Source organism: Centrocercus urophasianus, unplaced genomic scaffold (genome assembly GCF_019232065.1).
Source record: "Centrocercus urophasianus isolate 14NV4802_14NV808 unplaced genomic scaffold, USGS_Curo_1.0 seq_18, whole genome shotgun sequence".
NCBI classification, from domain to species: Eukaryota; Metazoa; Chordata; class Aves; order Galliformes; family Phasianidae; genus Centrocercus; species Centrocercus urophasianus.
Window position 1 is genome coordinate 6,529,634 of NW_024884733.1, and position 17,271 is coordinate 6,546,904.

The 17,271-nt window shown below is 42.9% G+C and overlaps 1 protein-coding gene across 1 annotated transcript in view; it reads left to right on the top strand.

The window, feature by feature from the left end:
* TEDC1 (tubulin epsilon and delta complex 1) overlaps positions 1-17,271 on the top strand; it is a 64,386-nt gene that overhangs the window by 34,512 nt on the left and 12,603 nt on the right. The window contains exons 6-7 of the mRNA XM_042819430.1: positions 8,411-8,497; positions 12,481-12,693. Coding sequence (XP_042675364.1) covers positions 8,411-8,497; positions 12,481-12,693 — 300 coding nt within the window. The remainder of the gene's footprint in view (positions 1-8,410; positions 8,498-12,480; positions 12,694-17,271) is intronic.

The following is a 17,271-nucleotide window of genomic DNA, read 5'->3' on the forward strand; positions in this document are numbered from 1 at the left end:
CCCAGAAGGAGACAGAGATGTATAATTAAAGAGCTTTCAGGACAGCAGATAGGGATGGAGAGTGTTTCTCTGGGTACTGCTAAGGGAAAATCCTTCTATTCGTGTAGTTATCAGTTAGAGATGGGCTGGATAAGGAGTATGTGGGTGGGAAATAGTTTGGGCTACTCATATTGGTGTCTGGCTGTTAGTGCTTTAGGGACAGTACTGTTCAATGTCTCATGAATGGCCGGAGTGACGAGGTGGGGGGTGCCAGTGGTAGGTTATGGACAGTGCTGTGCTAGGCACAGCAGTCACAGCATTGTAGAAGCACCAAGAGGATGTTTGTGGTGTCTGACTTCTGGCAGAGAGATGCAGAGCAGATAGGAGCAGGATCTTCTCAAAAGTGCTGGGACTGGAGAAGGGGCAGCAGGCACAAGTGAGAGTTGTGGCCAGATGGAGGGAAAAAAATTGCTGTGAGGATGGGGCAAACTCTGGAGCCGGATCCTGGAGAAGACAGATTGCTGGAGATGTTCAGAGCTTGTTGGGCAGAGCCCTGAGCACCTTGTATAGGTGAGAGACCTGTTCCCACTGACGTGGTTCTGCCTGCTAGCACGGGACTCTGCCTGCTTAGCACAGGACCTGCTTTGAATCATTCAGTCGTTGAGCTTTGTACCCTGCTGCACTTTCCCAGTGCCCCTTCTTGGGGAGGACGCTTTGTTTTTTTTATTAGTCCAGACAGTTTTAGTGCTGAAATATTTCTTGAGGTATTTTTTAAGCAAGGTGGCCTCTGGCTACAATTAGTGTCCCGTTGGAAGAGCTGGAAGCGTTATATAGCAACACTAAAGCAAATCATTCTACCTCATGGCATTATTACCTTGATCTGAAAATTTCCCCAGGCTGCTATTTGTCACTAATACTGTCTTCTGCTAAACTTATCCGTACAAAAAAAAAAAAAAAAAAGTTAATAGAGCTGCAGTTCTGGAGTTGCCATCCCCATTTTTTTGGATGAGTTATTACTTATTATATTTTATTGACCAAGCACGTAGAGTTCTTTGGTCCTTGAAAAATGATGCAGTGGTTCATCACGGACTCCATAAATTGTGGGACGATGCAGCAGCAATATCTTAGTCTCCTGTGTCATGAGAGAGGAAAGTATCTCAGAAACACTGTGCTGAAGTAGGAATTGCATGGTGTGACTTGACCACACTGCCTAAATTGTCGTGGTGTCTCTTATCCTTCCTTGGAGGAGGCTTTGGATTCAGAGTTGCTTGCTTGCTGCCATTCTTTGGTGATGGATTTTGGAAGGGTCTCATTGGTCCAGTCCAGAGGATCTTAACTGAGATACTGGGCCATGTAGGAACAAATCAGATCTCAGGAAACAAAATGTTAAGGTGAGGCACTTCAAAACTTGTAACTCATTTCTTGAATTGTGCCTTCAAGCTAACAGTAGCCACTAGAGAGAGCAGAGCATCTTTGTAATATGCTTATGGAGTCACTGCTGTTGTTTTCATGTAGAAGAGAAAGCATTTACTAGTTCCTGACACAAAAAGGACTATGAGGGCTGATCTTGAAGTGCCCCAGAGCTGTGACAGTGGCCTTATGATTCATGGCTGTTACCTTGTGCACTGAGCTGGCAGTACCCATCTGCATACAGACGAGCTCAACCTTAGGGGGCTATACTGAGGACTTTGGAGAAATGCCTGATACTGCCCCTTTTTCTCATTGTCATGAGCCCCTCTTGGCCCAGGACGGTAAATGCCTGATCAGCTGGGGACCTTCTGGCATTTTAATGCCAGATGGCTGCTTTGTTTTCTACTGATTCAATCTAAGCTACCGCTGTATCAGACGACACTTAATCCACCTGGAAAGCCAAGCAAACTAGAGCTATGGTAGTCTGCGTGCTAATGCTAATTAGAGAAGCAAATGGCACTTCAGTTCTTATACTGCAGTGGCTGTTACTAGAAAGCTGAACTGAACTAAAATCTGATTGGTTTGTTTTGCTCAAGTAGCTGAAAAAGTTATAGAATCAGCTGTTACTCCTGCTTTGCAAGCAGATTCAGATTTGTGGTTCTTCTTAACCAAGTTTGTCACTTAATATAGAGAACTGTATTAAGAGAGGAGCAAGAGAAACGAGTTGACGTAGGGGAGATGAGCAGACTTTAAATTAGTAGTTTCTCCAGTCAGTAATGCATATATTAAAATGTGTGAAAATACCTGCATGCGTGGTAGCTGTGACAGCTTGTCAGAGAAGGCTGGGAGAAACTGTATTCATAAGCTTATGCTAATACACACATGGAATGATTTTTTTCATTCGTTGTTAAACCAGCTTGGACATCCTGCCATAATTCTGTGTGCTGCTTGGTCTGCAGTGGTGAAAGCCATTCTTCTTTAAGTTTCTCCTCCTGTCTTTGGTTGAGACTTAAATTTTATGGAATGCTTTTCTTTGTTAGTGCTTAGAGGCTGGGTTTCTGTTGCTGTAGATGCTCTCTGAGTCAGTTCTCATCACAATATGCATCTGGTAGGGCCTTGGGAGTGCCCTTACAGCAGGACAGGGGGAACCCTGCTTTCTTGGCTCATCGAGCCCTGGGTTCAGCACCACATGTTCCTTATGGATAAGTAGGCAAAGTGGCAGGTGTTTGTGGGAAGGTCACTACCAGGAAGGCTGTTCCCTCAAGTCCATCAGCTGTGTTCTTGCAGGGAGCATGTGGGGAGAGAATAGAAGGCTTGAGAGGCTTACCTGTCCATTGGGACCTGCAGCCTGTGGTGACTGAGAATAGATGATCCTGTATGGATACCCAGCAGGAGGGTATAGCATCAGTGGTGCTCAACTTGTGCTGCATGCTCTTTCTTTTGAGGAGAAAGTACAAAAGCTCAAGGGAAGGCAAAAAGCCAATCTCTTGGCTTAGTGGGTGTTTGGCAGTACGAGCTGGTTTATAAAAAGCTTTATGCAGGGATAGTGTTTTTGTCAACTCGCTGCCAAATGCAGGATAAGGATCTCAAGGAAGGACACGGTAAATAGGTAGAATAAACTGGTGGTAAAAGTGGATGGGATAATAAAGTGGGGAGGGCAAAACCTAAATGAACTCCTGTGCTGAAGTTAGTAGTAGTAATTAACATAGAATGTGGTGTGCTAACGTCCAGTGTGGAAGCGTAATGCAGGAAGGGGGTCATTGGAAGTGTAATGTTCAGTTCTGAATTTAATGAGTTTTAAAAGTATTTGAGAAATGACTTGTTTCTATTTCAGCATGTGTTTTTGTGGTCTGTTAAAATACAGGAAAATGGGCAAGTGTAGAGGAGGGGAAAAAAAGGAAAAGCTGAATATGGATAATGCTTTGTTCTACGTACAGAAATAGTCTAAACAAAATCAGTTGAGTAATGGTCTTTCTTTGATATCAGATTCATGGGGTACTGGATAGCAGCACAATATGAGCAGCTGCCAGGCAGTGATGCAATGCAATTTCATGTCCTGTGAAATCCTCTGGCTGAGATTTCTTAATGTAAATTGTGATTATTATTTTTTTTGTATCCACTGAATGTGCTTCAACTGAGCTTACATTCAGCAAAGGGTACTTAGTACTGCCTGAAAATTTGGCTCCTATCGTTTGCAAAGTTGCATGCCCCAAATCAAAGTACTTTTGGGGAAGAAAATGCCCACCTTTTCTATTCTCATCCATCTTGATCTTGGCTGCTAAAGTGTAAAACTTGCCTTATAATCAATTTTTTCCTGGTATTTTTGCCCTGTGTTTAATATATGCCATATCCTTAGGGGAAAAATGCAAAGTGGTCCATTCATTGACCTGCTCCCTGCAAATGAATGTCATTGTTAGCACAGCCCAGCTCATTGCCTATTGATGTGAAAGCTGTAGTACAATTTTTTATGTGCCAAATGCCTCATTTTGTTTGCTTTAAGTCCCATTTTCTTTCAGTTTCATTTTAAACAGATGTTTTCTAAATCCCTCCACAAATAGCAATTACGTTTTATAATGATGATCTTTGTCACTTAAGTTTTTAACTAGTGGTTTGATTCCTGCTCCCAGCAATGTAAAACTGAGCTAGCTCTACTGAAGTTCAGGCTGTGCTGGTATAGTGGTGTTGATGAGTGGAAAAGTCAGGTATTTTTGGAGTTTTTGTACATTTCCAAGGATCTGGAATTAACACTCTTCACCTAAAGTTGCTCTATTTTAAATTTTAAGTATTATTTTCAGAAGATCCGTGTCCTGTTTGCTCTTAGCACAACAGGGAGTTTATGCAGAAATACCTGCCTTTGAAGCTCTGTCCCGGTTAATATTGTGGTCAGGGACTCTATGGGATCCATAGCCGCCAGTGGAAGAAGCTGTCCTCTGCCCTGTCATCCATCCATGTTGTGATTTAGCTGGGTTGTGGTGTTTCTCCTGCTCTGTCTCAATCCTCAGCAGTATTTCTCTGCCTCTCTCTGAACCGACTTGAGTCGATCTTTATTTGCCCTGTGGCTAGAGGCTGCTTATTGGTCTGTTGGTTTTGCTCCTTAGCTCCTGTACTTCACAGTACTGCAGTGTGACTTTCTGGTTTTCAGGTCCATTTATTTTAGCTTCAGCCTTCAAGGGATATATGAGAACGCTTTAAAGGAGCTTTGCTTTTGGAGAAATCACGACATGGAATTGAGTGTTGGAGCACTGAGTGTGTCCACCTATGGTGTTATTTTCTACCAGCCTGAGATAGGTAGGATATAAGGATTTTTCTCTGCTTTTTGGTGATGAACTTCCACAGCTTTGCCCTGGTAATGTGCAATTCAAGGAGCATGCACCATCTTAAACCCAACAGCCCATGTTTTTTATTTAATTTGGTGTTTGGGCCTTAGTCCCACTTATGGTTTACCTCTGGCAATGTGAAGTATCTGCCTTGGCCATGAGTATTTATCCTTTTCTTTGCATTCTTGAGGAGGAACTTCTCCTCTGCTTTCCTGCAGTTCTCAGGAGTAGTACTAAAATCTCCAAAGTTTGAGTTGAATAAAACCAAATCCAAATCTGAATCAGTCTTCTGATACCACTCCCCATATAAGCTTTCATACTGAGCTTCCAAAGCATGTTCTAACTCTGTCTTGGACCTCGAGATGCTGGCAAGGGTCTGGAGCCCAGTGCAAGTCTCTCATCTCCAGTCAGACGTGAATAGGCGATGAATCAGCAGCATTTTATCTCTGAGCCAAGAAACAGAATGTATTGCTGAAAGCTCATTATTTTGGTGTGTGTGTCTGACAATGGGATGATTGTTGAATATTTAGGCAGAGCAATTTTTGATTAAAAATTCTTTTTGTAGTGGCATGCAGGATGAATTACAGTCTGTGGGCACTGCAGATTAAATGCCTGTTGCGGGGAGCTGATCTTTGGAGCTGAGCCCATGAAAAGGATGCATTATGCTGCAAATTATTAAGTATTGATTTCTGTAATGGTCTGCAGGCATCAATGAATTTAGCAATATGCTCGTAAATAGAATGAAAAAGATTAATACCTCGGCAGAAAGATAATTACAGATACGTTTAAATGATGACTGTGGTGCAAGGTAGGTACATGGGTGTGTACTGCCATGGAGGACTTCAGTTCATTGTTGGGTACCAGAGCCACCCAGAAGATGTTGTCACCTTGGTTGTTTGCAGCTCGAGTTCCCAAAGTTTCTGGAGCTTGGGCCAGGCTGCATGCTGGGTGTTTGCCTACAGAGGGGTGTTTGTATGCAGCTTTCTTCCTCCTGCAGTTCTTGGAGGCTTCCTGGCAATGTGCTCCCTGCCATCCCAGCTAAGCACAGTTTAGCCTCTCGAGGAAAGCTGTTGCTTGCACGGTGTTTGTGCCAGTGATACCTTCTGTACAGTGGTTTAGAGAAGTTGCTACTGCAGTGTTTGCTCTCAGCATTCAGTGTGGAATTACTTCTCCTCAGAGATTTGCAATTTGAATTTGTCATTACCTTTTCTCTCTGTGCAAGTGTGTTAGAGCAATGACTTCTTCCAGAAGAAAGGAAATGGATTTTGTGTCTTAATTTTGTTGGAGGAAAGGCAATTTTCATGCTCTATCCCTAAGCATCGTTTTGACAACCGCATGCGGCACATCTTTGACTTACTGCTTTGCTTTGTTCAAGAAACAAAATTAGTGCTCTTCTGCAGATGTTAGTCTTTAAATTTCATTAGGAGGGATGGTAGCATCTGGGTCCTTAGGCCATTAAAAGCAAGGAGACAACTTTAGCTGCAGCTCACGGACTCATCTTGCATTTTGAGGTGGATGTGGAGCAGCAGCAGGAGTGGAACTGCTCTTCACAGAATCACAGAATGGCCCGGGTTGGAAGGGACCTCAAGGATCATGAATCTGCAACCCCCCTGCCACATGCAGGGCTACCAACCTCCCCATTTAATACTGGACCAGGTTGCCCGGGGCCTCATCCAAGCACTGTATCTCCAGGCAAGCTGTTATTGGTGCTGAGAAAATGCATGCTGTTGACCTCAACTATGCAAAATGCATGATTTTGATAAGGAATGGTAAGTGCTCACAAGAACCTTTGGTGATAGTTGAAGTTGGGGAATGACTGTGAGTGGTTCATTTGCTCAGTGTGGTATCTGAGTGAAAACCTGGGTCACGTGGAGTCTGTCCTTCTGGTCAAACTAATGGCATGCAGATATGCCGTTATGACACCCTGAACATTACTTGTTTGTATATTGTTTGCTAAGGTACTTCAAGGATATTTGTACAGTGTTACTTTTTGTTGTGTTTTGCTTTTATTCTCTGGGCCGCAGTGACATCTGAGTCTTATAAGACCTGCATGAAGGATGGCATAGGATATTGCCCAGTGAGGCTGCGGATGCCCCCTCCCTGGGAGCATTCAAGGCTAGGCTGGATGGGCTGTGAGCAACCTGGTCTAGAGGGAGGTGTCCCTGCCTATAGCAGGGGGTTGGAACTTGATGGTCTTAAAGGTTCCTACCAACCCCAAACCATTCTATGATTGATTCTGAGATTGACATCCAGGAGCATTGTGTGTAGTCTCAGAGGTAGATAATGAAATGTTGGATATACCACCCTGTAGGATGAGCAGGGCATCTGGACCCAGTACAGATTTATGGCCTGGTATTTCTGAGGATAGTAGCACCTCAGTGAAAAGTGAGGATGTGACAGTAGGTGAGTCAAATGGAAACTTTCCAGTTCAAGTGTGGCATCACTAATGGCACAGCTTGGAAAACAAACACACAAAAATCCTGGGTGCCCTTAGATTCTGAGACTGCTCAGAAAGCTGTGACTGCTACTAGGGTCTGTTTTCTCCAACTGATTGTCTCCAGAATCATATCATTTCAGGTCTAGTGGAAAACAAAGTGATGGATCACTTTTTTTCCTAAGTTTTTCCTATTTTTTTAAGACTTAAAATGAAAAATTCCCTATTCCAGCCCTCAGTCCTCTTTAGCTGTCACAAGACTTACTTGGATGGCAGTCACGTGCATCTTATGGCCACATTACAAAGCTACTTCAAAAGCAGGTAACATTAGCTGTTGCCTGAATATTTAATCAACTTTTTACCTGAGTTTTATTGCCAGCATGAGATCCTGTGAGTTAAGCTGTTTGTGCTGTGGATATACCTATGAGTAGAGAAAAGGAGGAGACCATTCTTTGACCTTCCACGTAAGCAGCTGATCCTGAAACTGGCAGTCAGTGATGCCAAGTGTCAGCTGTGCAAACAAATGTGTAGCAATTGTTCTTTGGATCAGCAGTTTTTTAGAGCAAACTGCTCATAATTTCCAGCAGTAACTTTTGAAAGTGCATTCCCTTCTCTAATTTTTTTTGTCTTCATGTTATATCTGCAGAATAAAATTGCAAAGCCAACTGATGCTTTACCATTACTTCAATTACATGGTACGTAGGTCGTAACTAACCCCAACAAAGCTGGCAGATTAGTTGTCTGTACAAAGTAGGTATAGCTGTTACTGATTTCATCCTGATCATCCTGTTTGAGATGATCAGCATACATGTGTCCTTCTTTAAAACCTTGCTGTTGGTGTCAAATTGGTGTTACTATTGCATATGAGGAGTTCTACTAAAGGGCCAGCTGTGTAAGCTTTAGCTGGCACAGTGCTGTACATGGCCTGATTAAACCTTGCAGCTTTGATAAATATGAGTGAACGGAAGAACAGAATGCTCTTGGACAGAAGAAAAAATGTTGCTGGACAAACAGTTGATATTGGTAGTCAAGAAGCACAGAAGATTTGAAGACGGGCATGCATCTAGATCTTAATATATCACAATTTGTGTTCACATCATGTTTGCACAGCTGGTTTTACAGTGGTCCTATAAAATAACACAGCATTGTCCCATGCATCGTTAACGCTCATGGAGTTCTGTTGTTGTAATGCATATCAAATGCATGTTTCATTTAGTTTACAAATGAGTACTGTTACCTGATTTTCTTTCCTTTGTTTCCTTTTATCCAGCTGGTACAGCATCTGGAGTTGGAAACCATGCAACTAGAAGCCTTTCTGGAGTGGAAGCAACTGGAAGTGGTTTACTGGCAGTGGATGGTAATTAAAGAAATTTTAAAGGATGCAACTTTCTTGACTCTAACCAATAGCTGACCACTTACAAAGACTCTTTTCCACAAAAACACTGTGAGACATCTGTTAAACAGCACTTCAGAAAAGGAAAAAGGGTTTGGTAAAGAGAGCGATGTGTTCTTAGTCTTCTTCATCCCTCAGTTTTCTTCAGTAAGACTGTGAGTCTTACCAGCTAAGCTGAGGAATTGCAGGGCAGAGTAGCAGAGCTCCATAAAGTTAATACAAATGAAAATGCTTGATCTTCATCTCTTTAATGTTTTTAAACATAACAGTCATACATTTCGTTAAAATTAAATGGGTTTTCAGAAGAGGGACTCTAAGCTTTATTGCAGACTTGAGAGCAACTAAATTTGCAAGCAGCTGATACTGAAAACAACTTCATTTTTTCCCAGCCAAATAGTGTGTTGAAATTGGCAATTTCCCCTTGAACTGTGTTGAATGATCATAAGAAAATCAATAAGCCTTTCTGTGTGCATCTTTGGATTTCTCAAGTGAGTGTAAACGGCAGCATCCATCTCACTTCTCTCTGCAACTTCTGTCCATTTACAGTTGCTGAAAATAATTCTTCAGAGCACTTCATTAGCTGCATGAGTTTACAAAATTTTGGGAATCAGTGAGCTGACTATTAATTGCCCGCATGCATCGTTCTACACTAAAAACCAGGCAGAGGAGTGTAAAATTACCTCACCTGTCTTGAAGAATACTCCCAGTGCAAAGCCGTTTGAATTGCCATTAGTTATGTAATGGCTTTTGATTACTCATCTTCCATCTTATAACTGGAAAGCGTCAGCTCCAGAATAAGCCTGTCTCCGAAGTCACACTGGCAAAATGGAAGGGCAAGTGCTATGGCATTTTGGTGTAGCCACCTCAACCATGTTACAGTGGGGAGTACTGTTGTGGTTAGTGCTTGCATGCTTCCTGGAGTTCAGTCCTAAGTAAATACTTGCAAAAAACCCAGCCAGCACATCTTTATTTAATGAGTTAAATGTGGCAGTGGCTTTGTTCAGCAGGATGTTGATGGTTGTGTTCCCATATACTGTAGGTTGTATGAAGATGAGATGTGCTTTGAAGATACAGAATTTCCTCTTTCCATTTTTACCCGTATTTTCCCTTGCTGATCTGGTGGACAGAATGATTCTTGCATAATTACTGCCCTCCTGATGGTTGTGCAGAACATTAGTAATGTATTCCTGATGAAGCTCCCCTGTGCTGATTACTGAACGCTCTGGTATTGATGGGCACGTCTGCTCTGCAGCCTTCCATCTGCGAGTGTCTGTATCTGGAGGCACTGCTCAGTTTCCTTACTCTTACCCTTTATAGGATATGTTCACTGACCATCAGATTACAAGCTTATTTGCCATTATTTCTGCCATTATTTCTGGCAGTGTGTTTCCATTCCCCTTGCCCCATGCTCTGATTTATGTGTGCCCTTACAATCTGGGGAAACTCAGCTTGTGTGCAGATGGACTCTGGGATGCGGTAGAGCATGGGCGACTTTAAATGAATTTTGAAAGATTCGCCCACGGTCTATGAATGTATCCCTCAGCATTTGCAAATGGAAAATGTCTGAATGCCTGACTGGGCTCCCCAGCCTTTATAGGGATCCACCAGCTAGGCTCTGAAATTGGAACGTCTCTTGCACTTATCTTTGCCTGATTCAGCAGCTGAACTTGCATGTTTCTGTAGGAAGACAGCTATTTAGTATCTCCACATCTTTGCATGCTTGCTTCTTTTTTTTTTTTTTTTTTTTTTTTTTTAAACAAGTGCAGCAAACTGTCAAGAGAATTTTCTTCCATACTGTCTTAGTTCTGGGTTGTCAGATGATTTTAACATTATTATTAAAAAAAAAAAAAAAAAAAAAGAAACCAAAAAGCCCACAACTTTTCAGAGTTGATAAAGCAGACATTTCTGCTAAATATAGGTGCTAGCCAGTTTTCTAGAGTTTGCTGTTAATGATACTTCTTCACACACTGAAATCGATTGTTTTTAGTTGTAGAAATGACAACTTGTGATGCTTATGGGAATGTGTGGCTCTGCCTTACACCCATCCCTGTGCTAAGGTGCAGCCCTGCTCTCCACTACTATCCTGACACCCTTCCCTCCTGCTTTCCACTGTTCTAATGCCTTTTCTTTCTGCATATCCTTTGCTGTTCTGCCATCTGTTTTCTTCTGTGTGCTTATCTGCTACACTGGATGCAGAGAGTTGAGCAGAAAGAGGTGAAACAGACTCCGTGAAGGCAGCAGGGGCTTCATTATTGCCCCATGGTTGTATGGGAGCCCTCAGGCACTGCTTGCTCTTGGGCTGTGCTGCAGCACCCTGGTTGGCAAGGGTGAGGATGCTGGGTCTGAGATGTGACATTCACAGCAAGGCAGAGCAGTGGTCTTAGGCCAGAGCGTGGCTTGACTGCAGCAACAGGAGTGGCTGCAGTAATTTTGCTCTAAAATTCTCTTATTTAGTAAATTTCAAATTTAAAAGGAAAAAAAAAGCTTAGTGTTACTGCTGTGCAGCTTGTCAGGCTGTCAGTTGTTGGTGACATCTTGCAGAGCTGCTGCTGGCTTAGAAAGGAGGGTTTTCAGGGTTTCTTTTGCCATTCTTGGCTCTCTTGCAAGGCTTTTCCTTATATCAGCCTAAAAACCTCTTGCTGCGAAGAAAGCCAAAGTTTTGTACCTACCTGCGTAGAAAAAAGCAGCGAGAGAGAAAAATTATTCTCATCCTCTCTACAGCAGCCTTCTATTAAAGTGAAGGCTGTTAGCATGTCACTGCCTTCCTAGTTCCTCTTTCTAGGCTAAACAAAATTGGTTCTCGTAATGCCTCCTTGTAGGCCATTCCTTCAACTTCTGATGGCTGTTGCTGCTCCAGTATGGGATTTCCTATCCCATCTGTCTGTGTTTAACTTCAGGTGCCTCACCCGTACATCAGTGTTACGGTCAACTCTCTTCTATCACAGAGACTTGTGTTTATGCTTTCTAGCCTGGTGCTTGCATTTATCAGGATGACATTGGTGACAGGTGATTTTATGGCATCTCTACCAGCAGTGCTGCTGCTGAGCCAGTAATTACACCTATGTTTTTGCCTTGCCCACGTGTTGGCCATGCTGCTTGACTGCTGAATTTGCTCTTGCTGTTTTCAGATTGCTTCTCCAGTTTTGAAAGGTAATTTTGAATGCTACTCATGTCCTTAAAAGAGATTATGATCTCTCCTGTTTGATGTTTTCTTGATAGCAAAATGGGAATAAATATTTAATATCCTGAGTGAGGAGGGCTGGGTCTCCTAGTTACCCTGTTGTGGCACAGAGACTGTTTCTTTGTAATTTATGCACTACGTTGTAGAGGTACATAGGTTTCAAGGACTCTGATCTTATTTGGGTTTGGTTTTTTTTTTTTTTGAGTTTCAAATAATGATTGCTACTTCTGAAGGCGGCTGCACAAATCATTTTGTAGCCAGTGGAATGGGCAGGACCAAGCAGAACTGATGGAGCTGGCCAGCCTGCAGCAGGGATCTCACGGAGTTCCTTGGCTTGGAGAGCTGGATGTAGACACAGATAGGGTGTGGATGTCACAGCTTGCTGTGGCGCACAGCTGATGGGCAGTGCAAGCACAGTGCTTGTCCTGGTCATCACTGTGTTACAAAAAGCCATGCAAGTAGAATTGAAGGGGAAAGGGCTTACATATTGCTTCTGCAGTGCTGGTTGTTGTTATCTCAAAGTGTGACTTTATGCTTCAGTAATAGCAGTGGAGAGCAGCTCACAGCATGCAGTGCTTTCTAAAATGGGCTAAGTTAGCAGTGTAAGTCTTCTATTAACTCACATTAGAGTGAACTAAAGAGGTTCTCTTAAAATAGCTGTGTACTCTGAGACAGCAGCAGTACGTTCCTAGCCATGGGGTACTGAGAAGGAGGGGAAGCATTATAGGACCTGCCAAAAAGAAACTTCTGTTGTTTTTTCTTTTAGGAAACCGTGTTAGATAACATGGCTGAAGAGGGAAGCGTGCGCTCGGTGCAGGACGCTCCTGTGGAGACCAGCAGGCTGCAGGAGGGGGCCACGTGCTGCCCCTGGGCTGAAAGCATGACTGCGCAAATCGACAGGTTGTCTGGGGAGATGACAGCTCTCCACAGCCAGCTGGACAAGCTGGTAGCACGCCGAAGGTCTGCCTGGTGTCAGAAGGTGAGCTTTGAGGCGGCCGTTGCGATGGGAAGCAACTTCTCACATCCTTTATTTTTCAGCTCTCTCGCTGTGTCCCGTCTCAGGGCAGCCTCCCTGTTGGTGCTCTGTGTTAACCTACAATTGCTTGTCTGTTTTTGCCCACAGCGTGCCAGGTGCTCTTTCAAACACAAAGTAAGCAGGTGTCCCAGAGAGGCAGTGTGCTGAAAACAAAGTAAGTGTTCTTGCATTTGGAAGTGAAGGCATCAAAGGATAGGGGTTACAGAGGAGAGAATGAGAAGAGGAAGAAATTGTGGCAGCCTCTGGAGGGGACAGAGGCAGCAGGCTGAAAGCATCTGTAATAGTTGCAGCAAGAAAAATACAAGTTAGGTATTCACAGGGAAAGGAGGGTGTGAGAAGCCAGAACTTGTCTTCTTTGACTGAGTTAGTCTTTGAAATGTCTGATGGGGAAAGGAATAAGAAGGTTTTGAAACCTGTGAAGTGAGAGAAGTGCAAGTTTTGGTGCAAGAACAGACTGGGTGTGGGAGGTTGGCTGAGGAGGAAGGCAGGTGATAGGAAGGAAATGTACGTGGTGTTCGCTAGCATCAAGATAGGGGGGGCACAGAGAAACACCCAGAGGGGTACTGGGGCATAAATAAAAGAGCTGTTAATGCAGATTTGGGAGATGAGTCTGAATATTAGCATGCTGACACAGGGAGAAGATGCACTGAAGATGCAGGCGTAGAAAGTAGCTTTTTTTTTTTTTTTTTTTTTTACAGTCATAAAGGGGAAAGAAGGATTCAGAGAGTCTATGAAACCAGTTAATGGGAAGGAAGTAAAAGGAACAGTTGGGTCAGGTAGAACACCAACAAAACTCTCCGTGTCACTGTTTTGAATCCATATTAACTCATAATTGTTAACTTTTTGGTTTTTTTTAGTTTGAAGTGTGGGTAGTTGGGATTACAGATCAACTGCCAGAATGAAAGGTAACAGATATTTGCTCAAGAGTTCACAGGAATCTGGCATGGGAAAAAATGTATGGAGAAAAACTGGATCACTCTCTTCTACTGTAAGAATAAGGAGCCAGTTGGGCTTGGTTGGATAGGGGCAGGCATGAGGTGCTGCTGCTTCATACTGAGTGTGCAATCCTCCCCATGGGGCACTGAGGATATGTTAGCAGCACAAGTGAGTTCAGAATCTGTTGGTTACGTTCTTTGAAGAGGAAATCCACTAAAAATTATCCAATACACAAATGCAAATTATAAGCTTGGCAAGTTGTGGGATAAAAATCTTTGCAGGCTAAGAGAATATTCTGAAGTATCTCCAGTATATTTCCTTTGATCTTGCAGTCTTCTCCAGGCACTTGCTGTCAGTCACAGTCAGATGGGGTGCTGGTCATGCAGGTCTCTGGTGTGGTCTGGCTTAGATGCTTCTGTGGCAAAATGGAGATGAATGTTGCAGGACAGCTCAGACTTTGAAATTAAAAAGTAAACTTCCCACTGTGTGATTTCCAATATGCTCTGACTCCGTTTATGTATAACATTATATATGCCTGTTAGATATGATGTAGTAATCACAGTAACTTTTTATGCTTTAATTTGGAGATGAAGTCCAATAACGTTGACAAACGAATGCTGCACAGTGCATTGAATCAGATGCACTGATTGTTTTTGAATGATGTTTGGTCAAGTTCCACTATTTCTGAGATTCACAGAATGTCATTTGATTGCATAACTGTGGGAAACAAATGGAGTGTGTCTTGGTGTGTTGTTAAAAGGATAGTTTATTGCAAGTGCTTCCTCTTCTGCATCCCCCAGAACAGAATTGTTTCATAATGCTGCTACGTGACAGCATTTTGGAAAGCCTGGAGGTCAGATGACTCTCCATTAATCCTCTTTAAATCAACCCTTCTTTCTGTCAGCCAAGCTGTTTACGTGATGCTTTCTGCCTGCAGTCTGCCTTTTTCCCCCAGCCAAGATGCTCGCTGAGTGCAGGCTGCTCTATCAGTTGTGTCCCCTTCAGTCCTTTCACTGGAGAAATAAGCTTATCACATCTTTCCTTCTATGTTCTTTTTTTAGTCAAACAAAGAGAAGTTCCAGCGAGCGGTAGCTAAAGTGGTCATTATCTCTAACTTTGTATCTTGTGATAGTGAGGCATCTGGAAATTATCTTGGCTCTCACAAGCATGTCCATATGAGGGACAGTAAGTTTTATTATAGCTGCTGTGCCCACTGTGTTGTACTTCATGAGAACCGTGATAATCCACCAAGTAATTATGTTGGTTGTTAGCAATGCGCCTGGTGTCTGTGCCAGGCAATTGAGTAGAAACTATTCCAAAGAAATGAGGACATGTGATTAGATGTGATATTCTGGGGAAGAGACAGCCACAGTTTTTAAAGAGAGGAATCACAAATCTAAAAAATCTGCTGGAGCTCTTGGAGAGGGGACCACTGAGCGTGTGGGCAAGGGAGGTTGGGTTGGCTTGACCCACTTGCATTTAGAAATGGTATTTGATAAGGTTCCTGAAAGGATTCTCAGCCAAAATAAACTACCCATGTGAACGTGTTTCCTCTGACCCTTGAGCGAACACAGCAGGAAGAGGAGAGCAGGCATCTGTGATCAGTTTGCACAGGGGGAGGTGAAGAGCAATGGGCACAAGTGAAAGAAGCTCAATCACGCACAAAGCACTGCAGGAAAGGATCAAGGACCCTCTTAGAATGATAGAATGGCTTAAGTTGGAGGGGACCTTAAAGATCATCCACTTCCCAGCCCCATGGGCAGGATTGCCAACCACCAGATCAAACTGCTCAGGATCCCGTCCAACCTGGCCTTGAACACCTCCAGAGATGGGGCATCCACACCTCTCTGGGCAGCCTGTGCCTCACCGCCTTCTGAGTAAAAAAAATCTCTGCCCAGCATCTAACTTGAATCTTTTAGTTAAATCTTTTGGTTTAAAGCCATTCCCCCACGTCCTATCACTATCAGACTGTGAAAAGTCAATCCCCTCCTGCTTCTAAGCTCCCTTCAAGTACTGGAAGGCTACAGTGAGATCTCCAGTACTTTTGTGGTACTGAATAATTAAGTGATAAAATGTCAGATAAAATAGGATGGGAGATAAATGGGAGATAAAAATGCATCTGAAGGAAAATCATAATTTTATGCCTGTTTTTGTGATCTGGCCATCATGTCGTGTGAATGAGTTCTTGGGGTTATAGTAGTAGTTCTTGTGAAAATGTCAGTGGTCACAAGTAGTAAATTAAATCCTAAGAATTGTAAGCAAGGCAGAAGAAACTGAAATTTAAAATATTTCTATTGGTTTCTGGCACAACGTGTGCAGTTCTGGTTGTTGTCTGAGCTAAAAGAAAGATGTGATTGAGCTGGAAAGGCATAGAAAGGGGAAGTGATGATGACCCAAGCTGTGAAAGGGCTTCTGTGCAAGGAACATTCAGCTGGTTTAGGGCTCCTTGCTCTCCAAGAGGCAGTGAAGGGAAATATTGCGTTGGAGCAGAAGCAAGCAATTGTACTGTTCTGCTGCTCCTTCATCCTCACGACTGGGCAGGTTCATGAAGAAAAAAATCTGTTGTTAAGCAATAAATATGAAAAGTGTTCTCTGGCCAAGGAAGCCCTTCAGCCAAAAACTGCTGAAGTTTAGAATTTTGTGTCTTCCAGTGAAGTATGGCTATGTATTTGTCTAGTGCTGAACTTCTCTTGCTACTGGGTGCTGAGCTGTGTTGCAGACAGGCTGCTGGGTGAGGTGGGCTTTGAGGGGTCTCTAACATAAAAATGGGAAGACTACAGTGAGATAGGAATTTTCAAATACAAAGAATACAAGTTTTCGTGAAGGGAAGAGAATGGGACAAACGTGCTTAAATCACAACACAGTTCTCATTGCATATTAAAGAAGTAATTTCCTCGGACCCTCTACAAAGCAGGTTATGCAAATATCTGTCAGGGATGTCTGAAGAGGAGCTGGACCTGCTGTACGACTGTGGTTTGGGCTTGAAACCTGAATCTGTGATTGACTGATGAATTTAGACAAGGTAGAGGTATTTCAGGTGTGTTAATGTCAGAGCTATGCTATGCCACAGTGTCTGGTTTGCAGCACTGAACACAACTGCTCATTATTCAGGATGAGCTATCAAGGCAAGATATCTGGCTTTTATAAGATTAATAATTTGTACTGTGTGCTTCTAATAGAGAAAACTATCCATCTTTAATCTTCTGAAATTAAGTAAGTTATTTTCCTCAGGAAAGCATTTTCGTTTGTTTCTCTGCCTGCTCCCAGCTCTTTGTTTTTTTTCTGTCCAGTTTTGTGCTTGGAACGACCCTGAAACCATTTCCCTTTCAAGGACATTGACTGAAGATTACTGAATGTTGCTATGGGATTTGGATGATTCGTGAAACCCTGATTAATATGACATTTTAACTGATACCCATCTGCAGGCAGAATTGTGTTTGGTATCTTGGAGGAGAACAGGCATAAGATGTACCTGTATGGGCAGAGGTGTGATCTGAATACGTGACTTTCTTATAGTTAGCTCTGCTCTTTTCTGTTCAGCTCTATTCTTTTCCATTCAGCCCTGGGTAAATAATCGCTTCTTCT